This window comes from Dendrobates tinctorius, unplaced genomic scaffold (genome assembly GCF_039654945.1).
Source record: "Dendrobates tinctorius isolate UK_male_01 unplaced genomic scaffold, ASM3965494v1 ptg000012l, whole genome shotgun sequence".
Taxonomy (NCBI): Eukaryota; Metazoa; Chordata; class Amphibia; order Anura; family Dendrobatidae; genus Dendrobates; species Dendrobates tinctorius.
The window spans coordinates 7,208,285-7,224,306 of record NW_027361680.1 but is presented as its reverse complement, the minus strand read 5'-3'; the positions used below and the strand labels follow the sequence as shown (position 1 = coordinate 7,224,306).

General features: G+C 44.5%; 1 protein-coding gene across 3 annotated transcripts in view; it reads right to left on the bottom strand.

The window, feature by feature from the left end:
* Window positions 1-2,130: 2,130 nt before the first annotated feature.
* HSD17B7 (hydroxysteroid 17-beta dehydrogenase 7) overlaps window positions 2,131-16,022 on the bottom strand; it is a 114,540-nt gene continuing 100,648 nt past the window's right edge. For 2 of the 3 annotated variants that reach the window (XM_073557969.1, XM_073557970.1), the window contains 2 exons: window positions 15,721-15,819; window positions 2,131-2,340 (listed from right to left, as the gene is read on the bottom strand). In XM_073557969.1, coding sequence (XP_073414070.1) covers window positions 2,236-2,340; window positions 15,721-15,819 — 204 coding nt within the window. In that variant the 3' untranslated portion in view covers window positions 2,131-2,235. The remainder of the gene's footprint in view (window positions 2,341-15,720; window positions 15,820-16,022) is intronic. The other variant, XR_012226427.1, reaches the window with a different exon arrangement.

The following is a 16,022-nucleotide window of genomic DNA, read 5'->3' as shown; positions in this document are numbered from 1 at the left end:
GAGGCATGTCACAGATATACCACATTGTAAAATGTGGGCCTTTTCCCTGGGGGGGGGGGGGTTCAGCAAAATAGTGTAAAAAAATGTGTAAGACACTCAAAAATCTACTCAACCGCACCACATAAAAATTAAATATTCCTCTGCGCACTCAAAAGGGCTTTTTGGGACCCCTTTAAAATTTCTGGATTTTCACGCTGTGCTGATAGGAAAAGGATCTGGCTGTATTGTGCACTGTCAAAAAGCAAATGGAGGGGAAAAAAGGGCTCTGGCTTGCTTTGCAATAAGAAAAAGCTCTATTAACCCTGGCCAAAAAATTTTTCAAAGCCAACTACACCTGAGGCTAGGTATATACGGTCAATATATCCTACAGGTAGCAGCAGCACCAGAGCACAGGAAGGGAAAGGACCCTCTTGATGTATATACACACATACAGTGCCTGCAGGCCTTGCACTAATGTGTATAGAGTGACGTACACTACCCTGCCTACCTAACAATGGAACCTATATACTCCGGAATAGTCCTTCGAAGGACTGTTGCTTTAGCTGGATGTGAGTAGTTTAGGATGGTAGACCCCACACTAATAAATCCCCAATTCTTACCCTATATCGGCAACAGTTCTCCCTACACTATCTAAATCCGGAGCTGAATGCGCAGAGCAGGGCGGCGTCCGGTCTCTTATACCCCCTGATGATGCTGTGCGACCAGTCAATCACTGCACGACCACAACAAAGATGGCTTCTGCGTTTCAGTGCCTGGCAGACAATTCCTGCATCGTGATTGGGTCTCTTAAGTCCGCCAAAAAAGCTGGGTGGAGACCAGAGTTCCTGCCGAATAATCCCGGAAATGCTTGGTGCTCGCCGCATACACCGAGTACCGTGATGCTCGGGCGAGTACCGAATTGTGGCGAGCACGTTCGCTTATCACTACTCATAAAGGCTATGCACTTTTGAGGGTTATATACCAACGAAATGTACGTAAGACCTTAGAATGGTTATGGGTGAGCAATATAATAACGAGAGTATGTGCACGTGGTGAACAAAATTTCTGCATCTTTTGACAGGAAAAATGCACGTTTTTGTCTGTGTTTTTGACTGATTTGAGTGAAATGAATGTGGAAAAATGCAGGGCATAAACGCTCAAGAAATGACATGCTGCAGATTATTTTCTGCACCAAATCTGCAAGCCAAAAATACTCAAAGTGTGCATGACACTTCAGGCTTCTCATTCACTTTTCTGGCATCGGGTTTAGCTCCAAGTTTTGTCACAACTCCCCCCAGAAAAAAAACAGGACAAAAAGGCACCAAATATGAAATGTGTTCACACAGCCTAAACTTATCACTTTGTGGGTTATATACCAACGAAATTTACCCAAGAAAATGTAATACCTTATGGATGAGCAATATAATACCAATAAATTTTGAGCAAGTTTTTTTTCAAGCTTGTATAGCAAGGAAATTTACCCAAGAAGATGTAATACCTTACTCAAGAAGATGTAACACCCTATGGGAGAGCAATATGATACCAATAAATTTTGTAAACATGTTTTGTAAGGTTTATATAACAACAAAATGTACTCCAGACCATGGAATAGTCTGTAGATAAGCAATATAATGGCAATAAAATTTTGAACAATTTTTTGACGCTTACATATCAACATAATTTACCCAACAAGACATGATACCCTATGGATGAGCAATATAATACATTTTGAATACGTTTTTTGTAGGTTGTATACTAAAGAAATGTACTCTAGACCACAGAATAGCCTATGGGTGATAAATATAATAACGATAAGTTAACAATTTTTATAAGGGTGATATACCAACGAAATGTACCCAAGAACACGTAATACTGTATGGCTGAGAAATGTAACCCAGCAAATTTTTAAATTTTTTTATAGTCTTATACATCACAAAAATGTACCACAAAACACTGCATAGTGCATGGGTAAGAAATGTAAATAAACCAGAAAAATTTTCAAAAGTTTTTTCTACTGTTATATACCACCAAAATGTGACAGAAAACACGTAATACTATATGGATGAATAAACAATTCCTGAAATATTTTTCCACCCTTTTTGTAATTTTTACTAATTTTCATAATCCAAATAAAGACATAAGACAGGAGCATATAAATAATTATTTTAGTTCATAATGGAGATTAATTTTTAGTCTGAGATCCAAAGAGAACAGAAAAATGTTCACATTATTAAAGCAATTGATAGTCATTGATCTTCATTGATTTTCTGAATTTCCACATACAACTCTTTTCCGCACCTGCTCCTCCAATTCCAATACCTTTTCATAAAAATAGCGGCTGCTTGCGTCATCTAGGTCCATCTGAAACCGAGCAAATATATAGTGACATGTGCATCTTAGATTAAGTATCACAAAAACCCTGTATTTTATGACTTGCATCATATTTATTATGAGCCTTGTCCAACAAGTGGGTGCGACTTCTATAAAAATGGTTGTTGAATAGTGTAGAGTGGCATGACCTAATGTGCAACAACAATGCACTAAAATCTTGTTGGAAAAAGGAAAGTCCAGCTCAAGGAGTAAAATCCAGAATTTTCTTTATTTCATTAAAATACAAGCATGGCTGCTATAGTCATCATTGCAGTTTTTACCCTGACATGGTATAGCCGCACAAAAAGTGCACAGGGGGTTCTGTACGCATTTCAATCGGTATACGCTCTTAGACTCAGAGTCTAAGAGCGTATACTGCTCAAAACGCGTACAGAACCTCCTGGGCACTTTCTGTGCAGCTATCCCATGTCAGAGGAAAAACCGTAATGACGACTATAGCAGCCATGCTTGTATTTTAATGAAATAAATAAAGAAAATTCTGGATTTTAGTCCTGGAGCTGAACTTTCCTTCTTCCATGAAGTATTCCAAGAGGTCCAAGTGGAGACGTGTCCTTGATCGGACCTTGCTGCAGCATCAATGAGGGGTGAGCTGAACTAAATCCTTTTTTCTCCAAACTAAAATCTTGTGGCCAGTTTTTGGTAGAAAGTAAGTCAACTAATAAATAGGTGGTGTAAACTTACAATATAAAGATGTGCCAGTTTATCAAACAGTATGAACCATCCAATATGATGGACGAGAAGATGTTAAAATACGTCAGTTTTCGCTGTCCAAGGCTGCATAACCACCATGAGTTTTTGGTGACTTTGACATCACACATTTTTGTTGCATTAAAAACACAACATTTCAGTTCCAGCAAAGTAGATGGGATTTATAGAAATTCCATGGCCACTCTGCTTTTATTTTACTTAACGTAAAGAGACCTGCGGTGAGTTTTACGTGCAGATTTTTCCCATAGACTTACATTAGATGCGGAAAAACGCATGCGTTTTTTAGTGCAGTTCTGGAGTAGAAAAACACAAATGGAAATGCACACACGGCTGTATCAATAAAAGTTTTGTCAAACACAAATACCAGGGAGTATAAAAAACTAAGCAGCTTTATTTAAAACATGACATACCAAAAAGAGAAGGACTGGAAAGTCAAAAAAGCAATAAAAATGTATGTAAAAAGCAAGCTAAAAAAAACAATGAAAAAACACAAGTAAAATAATTTACTTAATACGAGAAATAAATCTGCAACATCAAAAACTTACGAAAAATGCTTCATAGTGGGAACGTAGCCTAAAGTATACACATCATTTAGAAATCTGCACCATGTATTATGCATCATTTCATATTATCTGCTAAAAACAATAATTGGAACAAAGTCACTAAATGTGCAATCTCTTAATAAGTTTGCGCCATTGTAACTTAGGCAAGAGAAATGTGAGCAATATAATCATTTAGCAGTGTAAAACCCTTGCTTCGATCAGCCTTTGGCTATTGTGATGCTATCAGTGTTTGGTCAGTATTTACATCACTTATTTATAAGCGAAAAGCAGGAGAGGAACAATCAGAGGAAAAGTATAAGGGTACCGTTACACTAAGCGATGCCCCAGCGATCCCGATAAAGATATGGATCGCTGGTGCATCGCTAAATGGTCGCTAGTGAGCTGCGACACAGGCAGATCTCACCAGCGACAGAGCAGCGGTCGGGGGTCGCTACTTACCTGTCAGACGCGGCGATCCTGACGTCCTCCTGCCCACGTCCACGCGTCGCTCGTCGGCGCCACAGGAAGCCCAGCAGGAAGCGCCCGACGAGAAATGGTCCAGGACGTCCTCGCGCGATCAGAGATAATCAGCGGGGGAGCCGGTTGGAGGTAAGTATCAGACATAGCGATATCGCTGCTGCGTCACAAACCCAGTGACGTTTCAGCGATATTGCTAGCGATCTCGCTGTGTGTAACGGGGGCTTAATAGAAACATGTCACCACTTCTGGATTTATCACCCACTCCAGATTTGGGATTACAAATACTGAGGTAAAATACTGACCAATTACTGAGACCATATCCTAAAAGTATGTTCACACATTGCTGCACTTTAAATAGTGTTTTCGCTGCCAAGAGTGAAGGTTTTGGCTGCAGAAATAAGTCTGCAAATAGCTGCAATTTGTAGGTGGACTGCAAATTCCATTTGGGTTAATAAAAGAACTATTGAAAATTTACGAGTGCCACATTTAGTATCATCAGCATACAAAACCATCTTAGGTCTCCTAAGACGTCTGTATAATACCAGCATTGTAAAAAACGGTACCCGTGCCGTCAGTGTTTTGGATCGGTGTGTGCCGCCAGTGTTTTGGATCGGTGTGTGCCGCCAGTGTTTTGGATCGGTGTGTGCCATCAGTGTTTTGGATCGGTGTGTGCCACCAGTGTTTTGGATCGGTGTGTGCCACCAGTGTTTTGGATCGGTGTGTGCCACCAGTGTTTTGGATCGGTGTGTGCCACCAGTGTTTTGGATCGGTGTGTGCCACCAGTGTTTTGGATCGGTGTGTGCCACCAGTGTTTTGGATCGGTGTGTGCCACCAGTGTTTTGGATCGGTGTGTGCCACCAGTGTTTTGGATCGGTGTGTGCCACCAGTGTTTTGGATCGGTGTGTGCCACCAGTGTTTTGGATCGGTGTGTACCCTCAGTGTTTTGGATCGGTGTGTACCCTCAGTGTTTTGGATCGGTGTGTACCCTCAGTGTTTTGGATCGGTGTGTACCCTCAGTGTTTTGGATCGGTGTGTACCCTCAGTGTTTTGGATCGGTGTGTACCCTCAGTGTTTTGGATCGGTATGTGCCTTCAGTGTTTTGGATCGGTGTCCCCTCAGTGTTTGGGATCGGTGTGTGCCGCCAGCGTTTTGGATCGGTGTGTGCCATCAGTGTTTTGGATCGGTGTGTGCCATCAGTGTTTTGGATCGGTATGTACCCTCAGTGCTTTGGATCGGTGTGTGCCTTCAGTGTTTTGGATCGGTGTCCACTCAGTGTTTTGGATCGGTGTGTCCCCTCAGTGTTTTGGATCGGTATGTGCCTTCAGTGTTTTGGATCGGTGTCCCCTCAGTGTTTTGGATCGGTGTGTGCCGCCAGTGTTTTGGATCGGTGTGTGCCATCAGTGTTTTGGATCGGTGTGTGCCATCAGTGTTTTGGATCGGTATGTGCCCTCAGTGCTTTGGATCGGTGTGTGCCTTCAGTGTTTTGGATCGGTGTGTCCCCTCAGTGTTTTGGATCGGTGTGTCCCCTCAGTGTTTTGGATCGGTATGTGCCTTCAGTGTTTTGGATCGGTGTCCCCTCAGTGTTTTGGATCGGTGTGTGCCCTCAGTGTTTTGGATCGGTATGTGCCTTCAGTGTTTTGGATCGGTATGTGCCTTCAGTGTTTTGGATCGGTGTCCCCTCAGTGTTTTGGATCGGTGTGTGCCATCAGTGTTTTGGATCGGTGTGTGCCATCAGTGTTTTGGATCGGTATGTGCCCTCAGTGCTTTGGATCAGTGTGTTTCCCCTCAGTGTTTTGGATCGGTATGTGCCTTCAGTGTTTTGGATCGGTGTGTCCCCTCAGTGTTTTGGATCGGTATGTGCCTTCAGTGTTTTGGATCGGTGTCCCCTCAGTGTTTTGGATCGGTGTGTGACGCCAGTGTTTTGGATCGGTGTGTGCCATCAGTGTTTTGGATCGGTGTGTGCCATCAGTGTTTTGGATCGGTATGTGCCCTCAGTGCTTTGGATCGGTGTGTGCCTTCAGTGTTTTGGATCGGTGTCCCCTCAGTGTTTTGGATCGGTGTGTCCCCTCAGTGTTTTGGATCGGTATGTGCCTTCAGTGTTTGGGATCGGTGTCCCCTCAGTGTTTTGGATCGGTGTGTGCCACCAGTGTTTTGGATCGGTGTGTGCCATCAGTGTTTTGGATCGGTGTGTGCCGCCAGTGTTTTGGATCGGTGTGTGCCATCAGTGTTTTGGATCGATGTGTACCCTCAGTGTTTTGGATCGGTGTGTACCCTCAGTGTTTTGGATCGGTGTGTATCCTCAGTGTTTTGGATCGGTGTGTATCCTCAGTGTTTTGGATCGGTGTGTACCCTCAGTGTTTTGGATCGGTATGTGCCTTCAGTGTTTTGGATCGGTGTCCCCTCAGTGTTTTGGATCGGTGTGTGCCGCCAGTGTTTTGGATCGGTGTGTGCCATCAGTGTTTTGGATCGGTGTGTGCCGCCAGTGTTTTGGATCGGTGTGTGCCATCAGTGTTTTGGATCGATGTGTACCCTCAGTGTTTTGGATCGGTGTGTACCCTCAGTGTTTTGGATCGGTGTGTATCCTCAGTGTTTTGGATCGGTGTGTATCCTCAGTGTTTTGGATCGGTGTGTGCCATCAGTGTTTTGGATCGGTGTGTGCCATCAGTGTTTTGGATCGGTGTGTGCCATCAGTGTTTTGGATCGGTATGTGCCCTCAGTGCTTTGGATCGGTGTGTGCCTTCAGTGTTTTGGATCGGTGTCCCCTCAGTGTTTTGGATCGGTGTGTCCCCTCAGTGTTTTGGATCGGTCTGTGCCTTCAGTGTTTTGGATCGGTGTCCCCTCAGTGTTTTGGATCGGTGTGTGCCGCCAGTGTTTTGGATCGGTGTGTGCCATCAGTGTTTTGGATCGGTGTGTGCCATCAGTGTTTTGGATCGGTATGTGCCCTCAGTGCTTTGGATCGGTGTGTGCCTTCAGTGTTTTGGATCGGTGTCCCCTCAGTGTTTTGGATCGGTGTGTGCCTTCACTGTTTTGGATCGGTGTGTCCCCTCAGTGTTTTGGATCGGTGTGTGCCCTCAGTGTTTTGGATCGGTGTGTGCCCTCAGTGTTTTGGATCGGTGTGTCCCCTCAGTGTTTTGGATCGGTGAGTCCCCTCAGTGTTTTGGATCAGTGTGTCCCCTCAGTGTTTTGGATCAGTGTGTCCCCTCAGTGTTTTGGATCAGTGTGTCCCCTCAGTGTTTTGGATCAGTGTGTCCCCTCAGTGTTTTGGATCGGTATGTGCCTTCAGTGTTTTGGATCGGTGTCCCCTCAGTGTTTTGGATCGGTGTGTGCCGCCAGTGTTTTGGATCGGTGTGTGCCATCAGTGTTTTGGATCGGTGTGTGCCATCAGTGTTTTGGATCGGTATGTGCCCTCAGTGCTTTGGATCGGTGTGTGCCTTCAGTGTTTTGGATCGGTGTGTCCCCTCAGTGTTTTGGATCGGTGTGTCCCCTCAGTGTTTTGGATCGGTATGTGCCTTCAGTGTTTTGGATCGGTGTCCCCTCAGTGTTTTGGATCGGTGTGTGCCCTCAGTGTTTTGGATCGGTATGTGCCTTCAGTGTTTTGGATCGGTATGTGCCTTCAGTGTTTTGGATCGGTGTCCCCTCAGTGTTTTGGATCGGTGTGTGCCATCAGTGTTTTGGATCGGTGTGTGCCATCAGTGTTTTGGATCGGTATGTGCCCTCAGTGCTTTGGATCAGTGTGTTTCCCCTCAGTGTTTTGGATCGGTATGTGCCTTCAGTGTTTTGGATCGGTGTGTCCCCTCAGTGTTTTGGATCGGTATGTGCCTTCAGTGTTTTGGATCGGTGTCCCCTCAGTGTTTTGGATCGGTGTGTGACGCCAGTGTTTTGGATCGGTGTGTGCCATCAGTGTTTTGGATCGGTGTGTGCCATCAGTGTTTTGGATCGGTATGTGCCCTCAGTGCTTTGGATCGGTGTGTGCCTTCAGTGTTTTGGATCGGTGTCCCCTCAGTGTTTTGGATCGGTGTGTCCCCTCAGTGTTTTGGATCGGTATGTGCCTTCAGTGTTTGGGATCGGTGTCCCCTCAGTGTTTTGGATCGGTGTGTGCCACCAGTGTTTTGGATCGGTGTGTGCCATCAGTGTTTTGGATCGGTGTGTGCCGCCAGTGTTTTGGATCGGTGTGTGCCATCAGTGTTTTGGATCGATGTGTACCCTCAGTGTTTTGGATCGGTGTGTACCCTCAGTGTTTTGGATCGGTGTGTATCCTCAGTGTTTTGGATCGGTGTGTACCCTCAGTGTTTTGGATCGGTATGTGCCTTCAGTGTTTTGGATCGGTGTCCCCTCAGTGTTTTGGATCGGTGTGTGCCGCCAGTGTTTTGGATCGGTGTGTGCCATCAGTGTTTTGGATCGGTGTGTGCCGCCAGTGTTTTGGATCGGTGTGTGCCATCAGTGTTTTGGATCGATGTGTACCCTCAGTGTTTTGGATCGGTGTGTACCCTCAGTGTTTTGGATCGGTGTGTATCCTCAGTGTTTTGGATCGGTGTGTATCCTCAGTGTTTTGGATCGGTGTGTGCCATCAGTGTTTTGGATCGGTGTGTGCCATCAGTGTTTTGGATCGGTGTGTGCCATCAGTGTTTTGGATCGGTATGTGCCCTCAGTGCTTTGGATCGGTGTGTGCCTTCAGTGTTTTGGATCGGTGTCCCCTCAGTGTTTTGGATCGGTGTGTCCCCTCAGTGTTTTGGATCGGTCTGTGCCTTCAGTGTTTTGGATCGGTGTCCCCTCAGTGTTTTGGATCGGTGTGTGCCGCCAGTGTTTTGGATCGGTGTGTGCCATCAGTGTTTTGGATCGGTGTGTGCCATCAGTGTTTTGGATCGGTATGTGCCCTCAGTGCTTTGGATCGGTGTGTGCCTTCAGTGTTTTGGATCGGTGTCCCCTCAGTGTTTTGGATCGGTGTGTGCCTTCACTGTTTTGGATCGGTGTGTCCCCTCAGTGTTTTGGATCGGTGTGTGCCCTCAGTGTTTTGGATCGGTGTGTCCCCTCAGTGTTTTGGATCGGTGAGTCCCCTCAGTGTTTTGGATCAGTGTGTCCCCTCAGTGTTTTGGATCAGTGTGTCCCCTCAGTGTTTTGGATCAGTGTGTCCCCTCAGTGTTTTGGATCGGTGTGTGCCTTCATTGTTTCGGATCGGTGTGTGCCCTCAGTGTTTTGGATCGGTGTGTCCCCTCAGTGTTTCGGATCGGTGTGCGCAGCCCGTGTTTTTCTGGTATGGCTTAAGAAAAATCAATGTCAAAGCTTCTCCTCTACTTTGCAATGCAAAACATGTACAGCAATCAGAGGGCACACAGATGCCATCCATATGCTGTACATGGACCCACAGACTTATATTAGCCCTTATCATCCGTGCTTCTTGTAAAAACGGACTTGTGCAGAGCACCATAAATTATAGTGTGAACATGTTTGGTATCAGTGGAAAAAAAAAAACAGATGCCACAAGTACCAGAGACACGTACATCATGTGAAGGAGGCCTTATACTTCGGAGGATATTCTGCTAACTCTGCACTGACTACTTAAATTAGAAGCTGCAGGACACTTGAATTTACACTTGTTTTGCAGAACAGACCTTGCCGGTGTATAGGGACATAGGCAGCAATTCACTGGCTCTGACCCTATTGCTTTACACAAGAGGGTTCTCTGGGCATGCACTCACTGGAGAAAGCATTATGAAGAGAGGAGGAGGCGAGCGGTTACCAAGCACCTATTGTGATAGGTGAAACCTGTGTTATCTACTGTGTACAGAAGTGTTACCTGTTATTGTAATACTGTATCATAATAATGAGACTGCTGAAAAGTTATCTGCAGAGAACAGCAAGTATGACTCTAGTATTCAGCTTAGATGCTAATGTGAAAGTGGGAAGATTTCAGAAATGTAATATACATGGCAATATGGAAAATTAAAATAAAACCGCAAAGATGAAAAAATACATGTAAACAAATCAGATTCAAATAATAGGTCATTTTTTAGTGATGGTCCCCTTTAAAAGATAATGTAATATCAATATTACTGTATATTTCACCCCTGAGGAAGGAAACCGATGCTTTCTAAAACGTGTTGGATTCTATGTGGCTCACAGAGGCTCCGGTACGGATTATTATTATTCATTTTTATAGCGCCATTTATTCCATGGCGTTTTACATGTGAAAAAGGGGCATACGAAGACAAGTACAATAAACATGAGCAATACAAGGCACATACAAGTACAAAAGGAAAGAGGACCCTGCACGCGAGGGCTCACAGTCTACAGTGGATGGGTGAGGATACACTAGGAGAGGGTAGAGCTGGAGCAATATAATGGGGCCCATTCTACTGCATGGAGCATTACATGGGGCCCATTCTGCTACATGGGGCCCATTCTACTACATTGAGCATTACATGGGGCCCATTCTACTGCATGGAGCAATATAATGGGGCTCATTCTACTGTATGGTACAATATAATGAGGCCCATTCTACTGTATGGAGCACTATGCGGGGTCCATTCTACTGTATGGAGCACAATAAGGGGCCCATAATACTGTATCAAGGACTATGTGGTGCCAAACATACTGTATGGAGGACAATACTGACCAGTCTAAAATGATAAGTCTTCAGTCACTGTGTGTTGGAGGATTGTAGAATTTACAATAGATATTACTCATATAATGTAAAAAGTACCGTGTATACTCGAGTATAAGCCGACCCGAGTATAAGCTAAGGCACCTAATTTTGCCACGAAAAGCTGGGTAAGCTTATTGATTAGAGTAGAAGTCGGGTATGCATTGTCCCCTCATCCCTGTCCTGGTTTGCATGGCTCCACCGTCCTTGTTCTTGTATGCATTGCTCCCCCGTCCCTGTCCTTGTATGCATGGCTCCTTATCCCCCTATCCTTGTATGCACGTTTCCTATTTAAAAAAACAAACATCCTACTCACCTTGCCTGTGCGCCCCTTGATGCATCTCGATCCGGCGCCAGTAGCTCTTCCTGCTGAGCGATCACGTAGCCCCTCTCATTAAGGTAATGAATATTCACTCCACGCCTATGGGATTGAAGAGGCGTGCATATTCATTACCTTGAGCAGGGCCACTTGATCGCTAGGCCAGAAATGCTGCTGCCGCCGGAACCAACGAGATGCGCCGAGGGTGCGCAGGTAGGCGTGTAGGATGTCTTCTGGAAGCCGGCGGCTGTCACTATGCGCGCTATAAGAGAAATTAATATTCATTTCTCTTTAGCAGTGGGCACAGTTGCAGCCGTCGGCTCCTGCCTCCGGTGATCCGCCACTCCCCCTCCCCCGCCAGCCCTCTGGGACAATTCACTCATGTATGAGCAGAGGGGGGCATTTTCAGCACAAAAAAAAGTGCTGAAAAACTCGGCCTATATGTGAAATCTTTGGCATTATACTATACCTATATTTCTTATCTGTGCATCATGAATAGTGGTATGTGCTAAAGGGGCCCATGAAAATTTAAATCAGGCCCTGACAACGATGCCCATCAAGATGAACGCTGCTGCAGCTGTGACAGTGCGCTCACTGACGTCATATACGGTTGTGGCCAAAAGTATTGACACCCCTGCAATTCTGTCAGATAATACTCAGTTTCTTCATGAAAATTATTGCAAACACAAATTCTTTGGTATTATCTTTATTTAATTTGTCTTAAATGAAAAAACACAAGAGAATGAAGCAAAAAGCAAAACATTGAACATTTCACACAAAACTCCAAAAATGGGCCAGACAAAAGTATTGGCACCCTCAGCCTAATACTTGGTTGCACAACCTTTAGCCAAAATAACTGCGACCAACCGCTTCCGATAACCATCAATGAGTTTCTTACAATGCTCTGCTGGAATTTTAGACCATTCTTCTTTGGCAAACTGCTCCAGGTACCTGATATTTGAAGGGTGCCTTCTCCAAACTGCTGTTTTTAGATCTTTCCACAGGTGTTTTATGGGATTCAGGTCTGGACTCATTGCTGGCCACCTTAGAAGTCTCCAGTGCTTTCTCTCAAACCATTTTCTAGTGCTTTTTGAAGTGTGTTTTGGGTCATTCTCCTGCTAGAAGACCCATGACCTCTGAGGGAGACCCAGCTTTCTCACACTGGGCCCTACATTATGCTGCAAAAATTGTTGGTAGTCTTCTGACTTCATAACACCATGCACACGGTCAAGCAGTCCAGTGCCAGAGGCAGCAAAGCAACCCCAAAACATCAGGGAACCTCCGCCATGTTTGAATATAGGGACCGTGTTCTTTTCTTTGAATGTATCTTTTTTCTCCTGTAAACTCTATGTTGATGCCTTTGCCCAAAAAGCTCTACTTTTGTCTCATCTGACCAGAGAACATTCTTCCAAAATGTTTAAGGCTTTTTCAGGTAAGTTTTGGCAAACTCCAGCCTGGCTTTTTTATGTCTCGGGGTAAGAAGTGGGGTCTTCCTGGGTCTCCTACCATACAGTCTCTTTTCATTCAGACGCCGACGGATAGTACGGGTTGACACTGGTGTACCCTTGGACTGCAGGGCAGCATGAACTTGTTTGGATGTTAGTCGAGGTTCTTTATCCAACATCCGCACAATCTTGCGTTGAAATCTTGTGTCAATTTTTCTTTTCCGTCCACATCTAGGGAGGTTAGCCACAGTGCCATGGGCTTTAAACTTCTTGATGACACTGCACACGGTAGACACAGGAACATTCAGGTCTTTGTGAGGAAGCATGAGCAATCTCAAGGCTACAAGTCCATCTCCAATTTGGTTTCTCAAGTCCTCAGACACTTCTTTGGTCTTCTTTCTTTTCTCCATGCTCAATGTGGTACACACAAGGACACAGGACAGAGGTTGAGTCAACTTTAATCTATGTCAACTGGCTGCAAGTGTGATTTAGTTATTGCCAACACCTGTTAGGTGCCACAGGTAAGTTACAGGTGCTGTTAATTACACAAATTAGAGAAGCATCACATGATTTTTCAAACAGTGCCAATACTTTTGTCCACCCTCTTTTTTATGTTTGGTGTGGAATTATATCCTATTTGGCTTTAGGACAATTCTTTTTGTGTTTTTTCATTTAAGACAAATTAAATGAAGATAATAATACCAAAGAATTTGTGTTTGCAATCATTTTCAGGAAGAAACTGAGTATTATCTGACAGAATTGCAGGGGTGTCAATACTTTTGGCCACAGCTGTAGCTGTAACATTGAAAGACTGCCGGCCTATCAAAGGCTCCAGATGTCAGCGGGCGGCCTCTGATAGGCCAGCGACCATTTAATATAACTGCCATCAGAGGCCGCACGCTGACACCTGTAGTCCTTGATAAGCCGATGGCCTTTCAATGTTACTGCTATGTAACATCCGTGCACGGCCTGTCACAGAGCAGAGCACCCTGCCACAGATGCAGTCAGTTTCCATTTTAACAACCACCCCAAATATGGAGCCTTAAGGGGATGCTGGGGGAGCGCTGGAAGGTGAAAAGAATCTTCCCCCCTCCCCTTTGTGATTGGGCAGGGTAGTCAACAGGATGGGGGCATTAGTAAAGTGGACACAGGGGCCCAGGATGGGGACACTTTTACTGGAAAGGGCCCAGGATGGGGACACCATTACTGGAAGGGGCCCTTATTAACATGGACATAGGGGCCTAGGATCGGGACATTAAATAAAGGGGCCCAGGATCTGAGACCTTATTAAACAAAGGAGTGACAATTACTGTATGAGGGTCAGGATGAGGAACATACATTATTGGTCTATGGCGACAAGCGGGGACATAATTACTGTAGGGGATAATCAGGGGACATTATCACTGCTGTAATTTAATTTACTTTTGAGGATACAGTCTTCCATGGGGGGGGGGGGGGGGAGGGGTAACAAAAAGGGAGCCCTGTAACTCTGCAGGGCGGCAATATGTCGCTTTTTTTTCCCCTTCATCTGAAGTAGTATAGAAGTCTGGAAAAAAGCGGGGAATGTGCTCTGGAAGCAATCAGCCATAGATAACTTTGTTTTATATTATGCAGAGACGATTCACGGCTGAAAGAGGTGATGGCAGTCTGCACTGGATGAAGAAGAAAAGAAAGATGAATGACTTCAACTGTAGACATCACTGGTGAGTCAATATGTTACCTATACACTTGCACTATACGCTGTATACTATGTACAGAGTTCCTGTGTATAATGTCACCAGTGGTCACTGTATTACCTGTACACTGACACTATATACAGAGCTTCTGTGTATAATGTCACCGGTGATCACTGTTTACTGGTACACCATATATAGAGCTCCTGTGTATAATGGCACTGGTGATCACTGTATCACCTGTATACGATAAACACAGGAGGTCTCTATATATTGTAATGTCACTGGTGATTCCTGTATTATCTGTACTCTGTCACTATATACAGAGTTCCTGTGTATAATGTCATTAGTGGTAATATTAGTTTTATTGTATGTGGTGGCGATATGTGGTCTGGTGATGGTGTGACACATTTATCCCTTGTATGTGGTATTATTCGGTCACTATGTGGTGGTAATATGTAGTCTGGTCACGGTAGTTTGTTCCTGGTATATGGCATTATTCATCTTGGTATAGTGAATTGTGTTGTTTATGGAGATCACTTGTTCTCTCTAATAACAATAAGGGGAAGATTCTTTATTTCCAAAAGAGATTAAATACTTGGATGCTTAACCCTTCCCTGTCCTGTGACCATTACACGGTAGCAAATGTGCACTTCTGTAAGTGCACATTTGCTACCGTGTAATGGTCACAGGACAGCGAAGGGTTAAGCATCCAAGTATTTAGTATTTAGGGTTTTAGAGTGAAAACAAGCAACCACCTATTCTAAGGCCATGTTCACACATTCAGTATTTGGTCAGTATTTTGACTTAGTATATGCAAGTCGAACCAGGAGTGGGTGACAAATTCAGAAGTGGTGACGCGTTTCTAATATAATATTCCCTTCCTGTAGTGCTCCGGCGCAGACGCACTGCTCTGCCCTGTTGAGGGCAGAGGAGAATACTGCAGTGCGCAGGCGCCGGACCTCTTCTGACGCCTGCGCACTGCAGGACTCTGCTCTGCCCTCAACAGGAGTCATTACAGGAAGGGAGAGGAGGACGGCATCATATGAAGATGGGAGGCGCCGGACCGCGACACCCATCGGACTGGACCGCCTCCTCCGGTGAGTATTATCTTATGTGTTTTTCTTATCTTTCAGGTTACATCAGGGGCTTATCTACAGCATTACAGAATGCTTGTTCACTTTGTTAGCATTACAGAATGCTGTAAATAAGCCCCTGATATCAATGCTGGCAGCTCATGCAAAAAAAGGGTGACAGATTCCCTTTAAGTGTATGTTTCAATAAAATTTATTTTTCTTACATTACTAAGTTTGGAGGACTTTTTTGCTCTACATAGGTGTTTGGTGTTATAATGGTCATGATTTGGGGCATTTTTTGTTCTTTCGTTGGGGTCGTCTAGAAGTTCAGACCCATCCATCTAATGGAGTGGAGTTACAATACCATACACAGACCATATGCAACTCCATTTTCTAATATTACAGACTTCTATATACACAATGAAGATCATTTTACTTTCCATTTTTGGAAATTGGGGTATACTAACCTTTAGTGGTGTAACATAATTATTTCCTAATCCTGACGTGCAGCTGTGATATTTTGCCAATGGATCAAGAGATTCAGGTTTCTGACTAAAAAGCCAAAGCTAACAAAAAAAAAAAAATTACAATAGTTACAATTAAATTCATACAGCATGACTTTCTGGTTTCTATAGTTTCCTATTCAGTGTTGCCAACTGAAATATCAAAAGTCTTCACAAGTGTCACTGAATGTGTGCACACACCGCAGCGCCTGCAGACATTTCTGCACCATGTGCACATGTGTATTGACAGCCGTGATGCCAGAAAA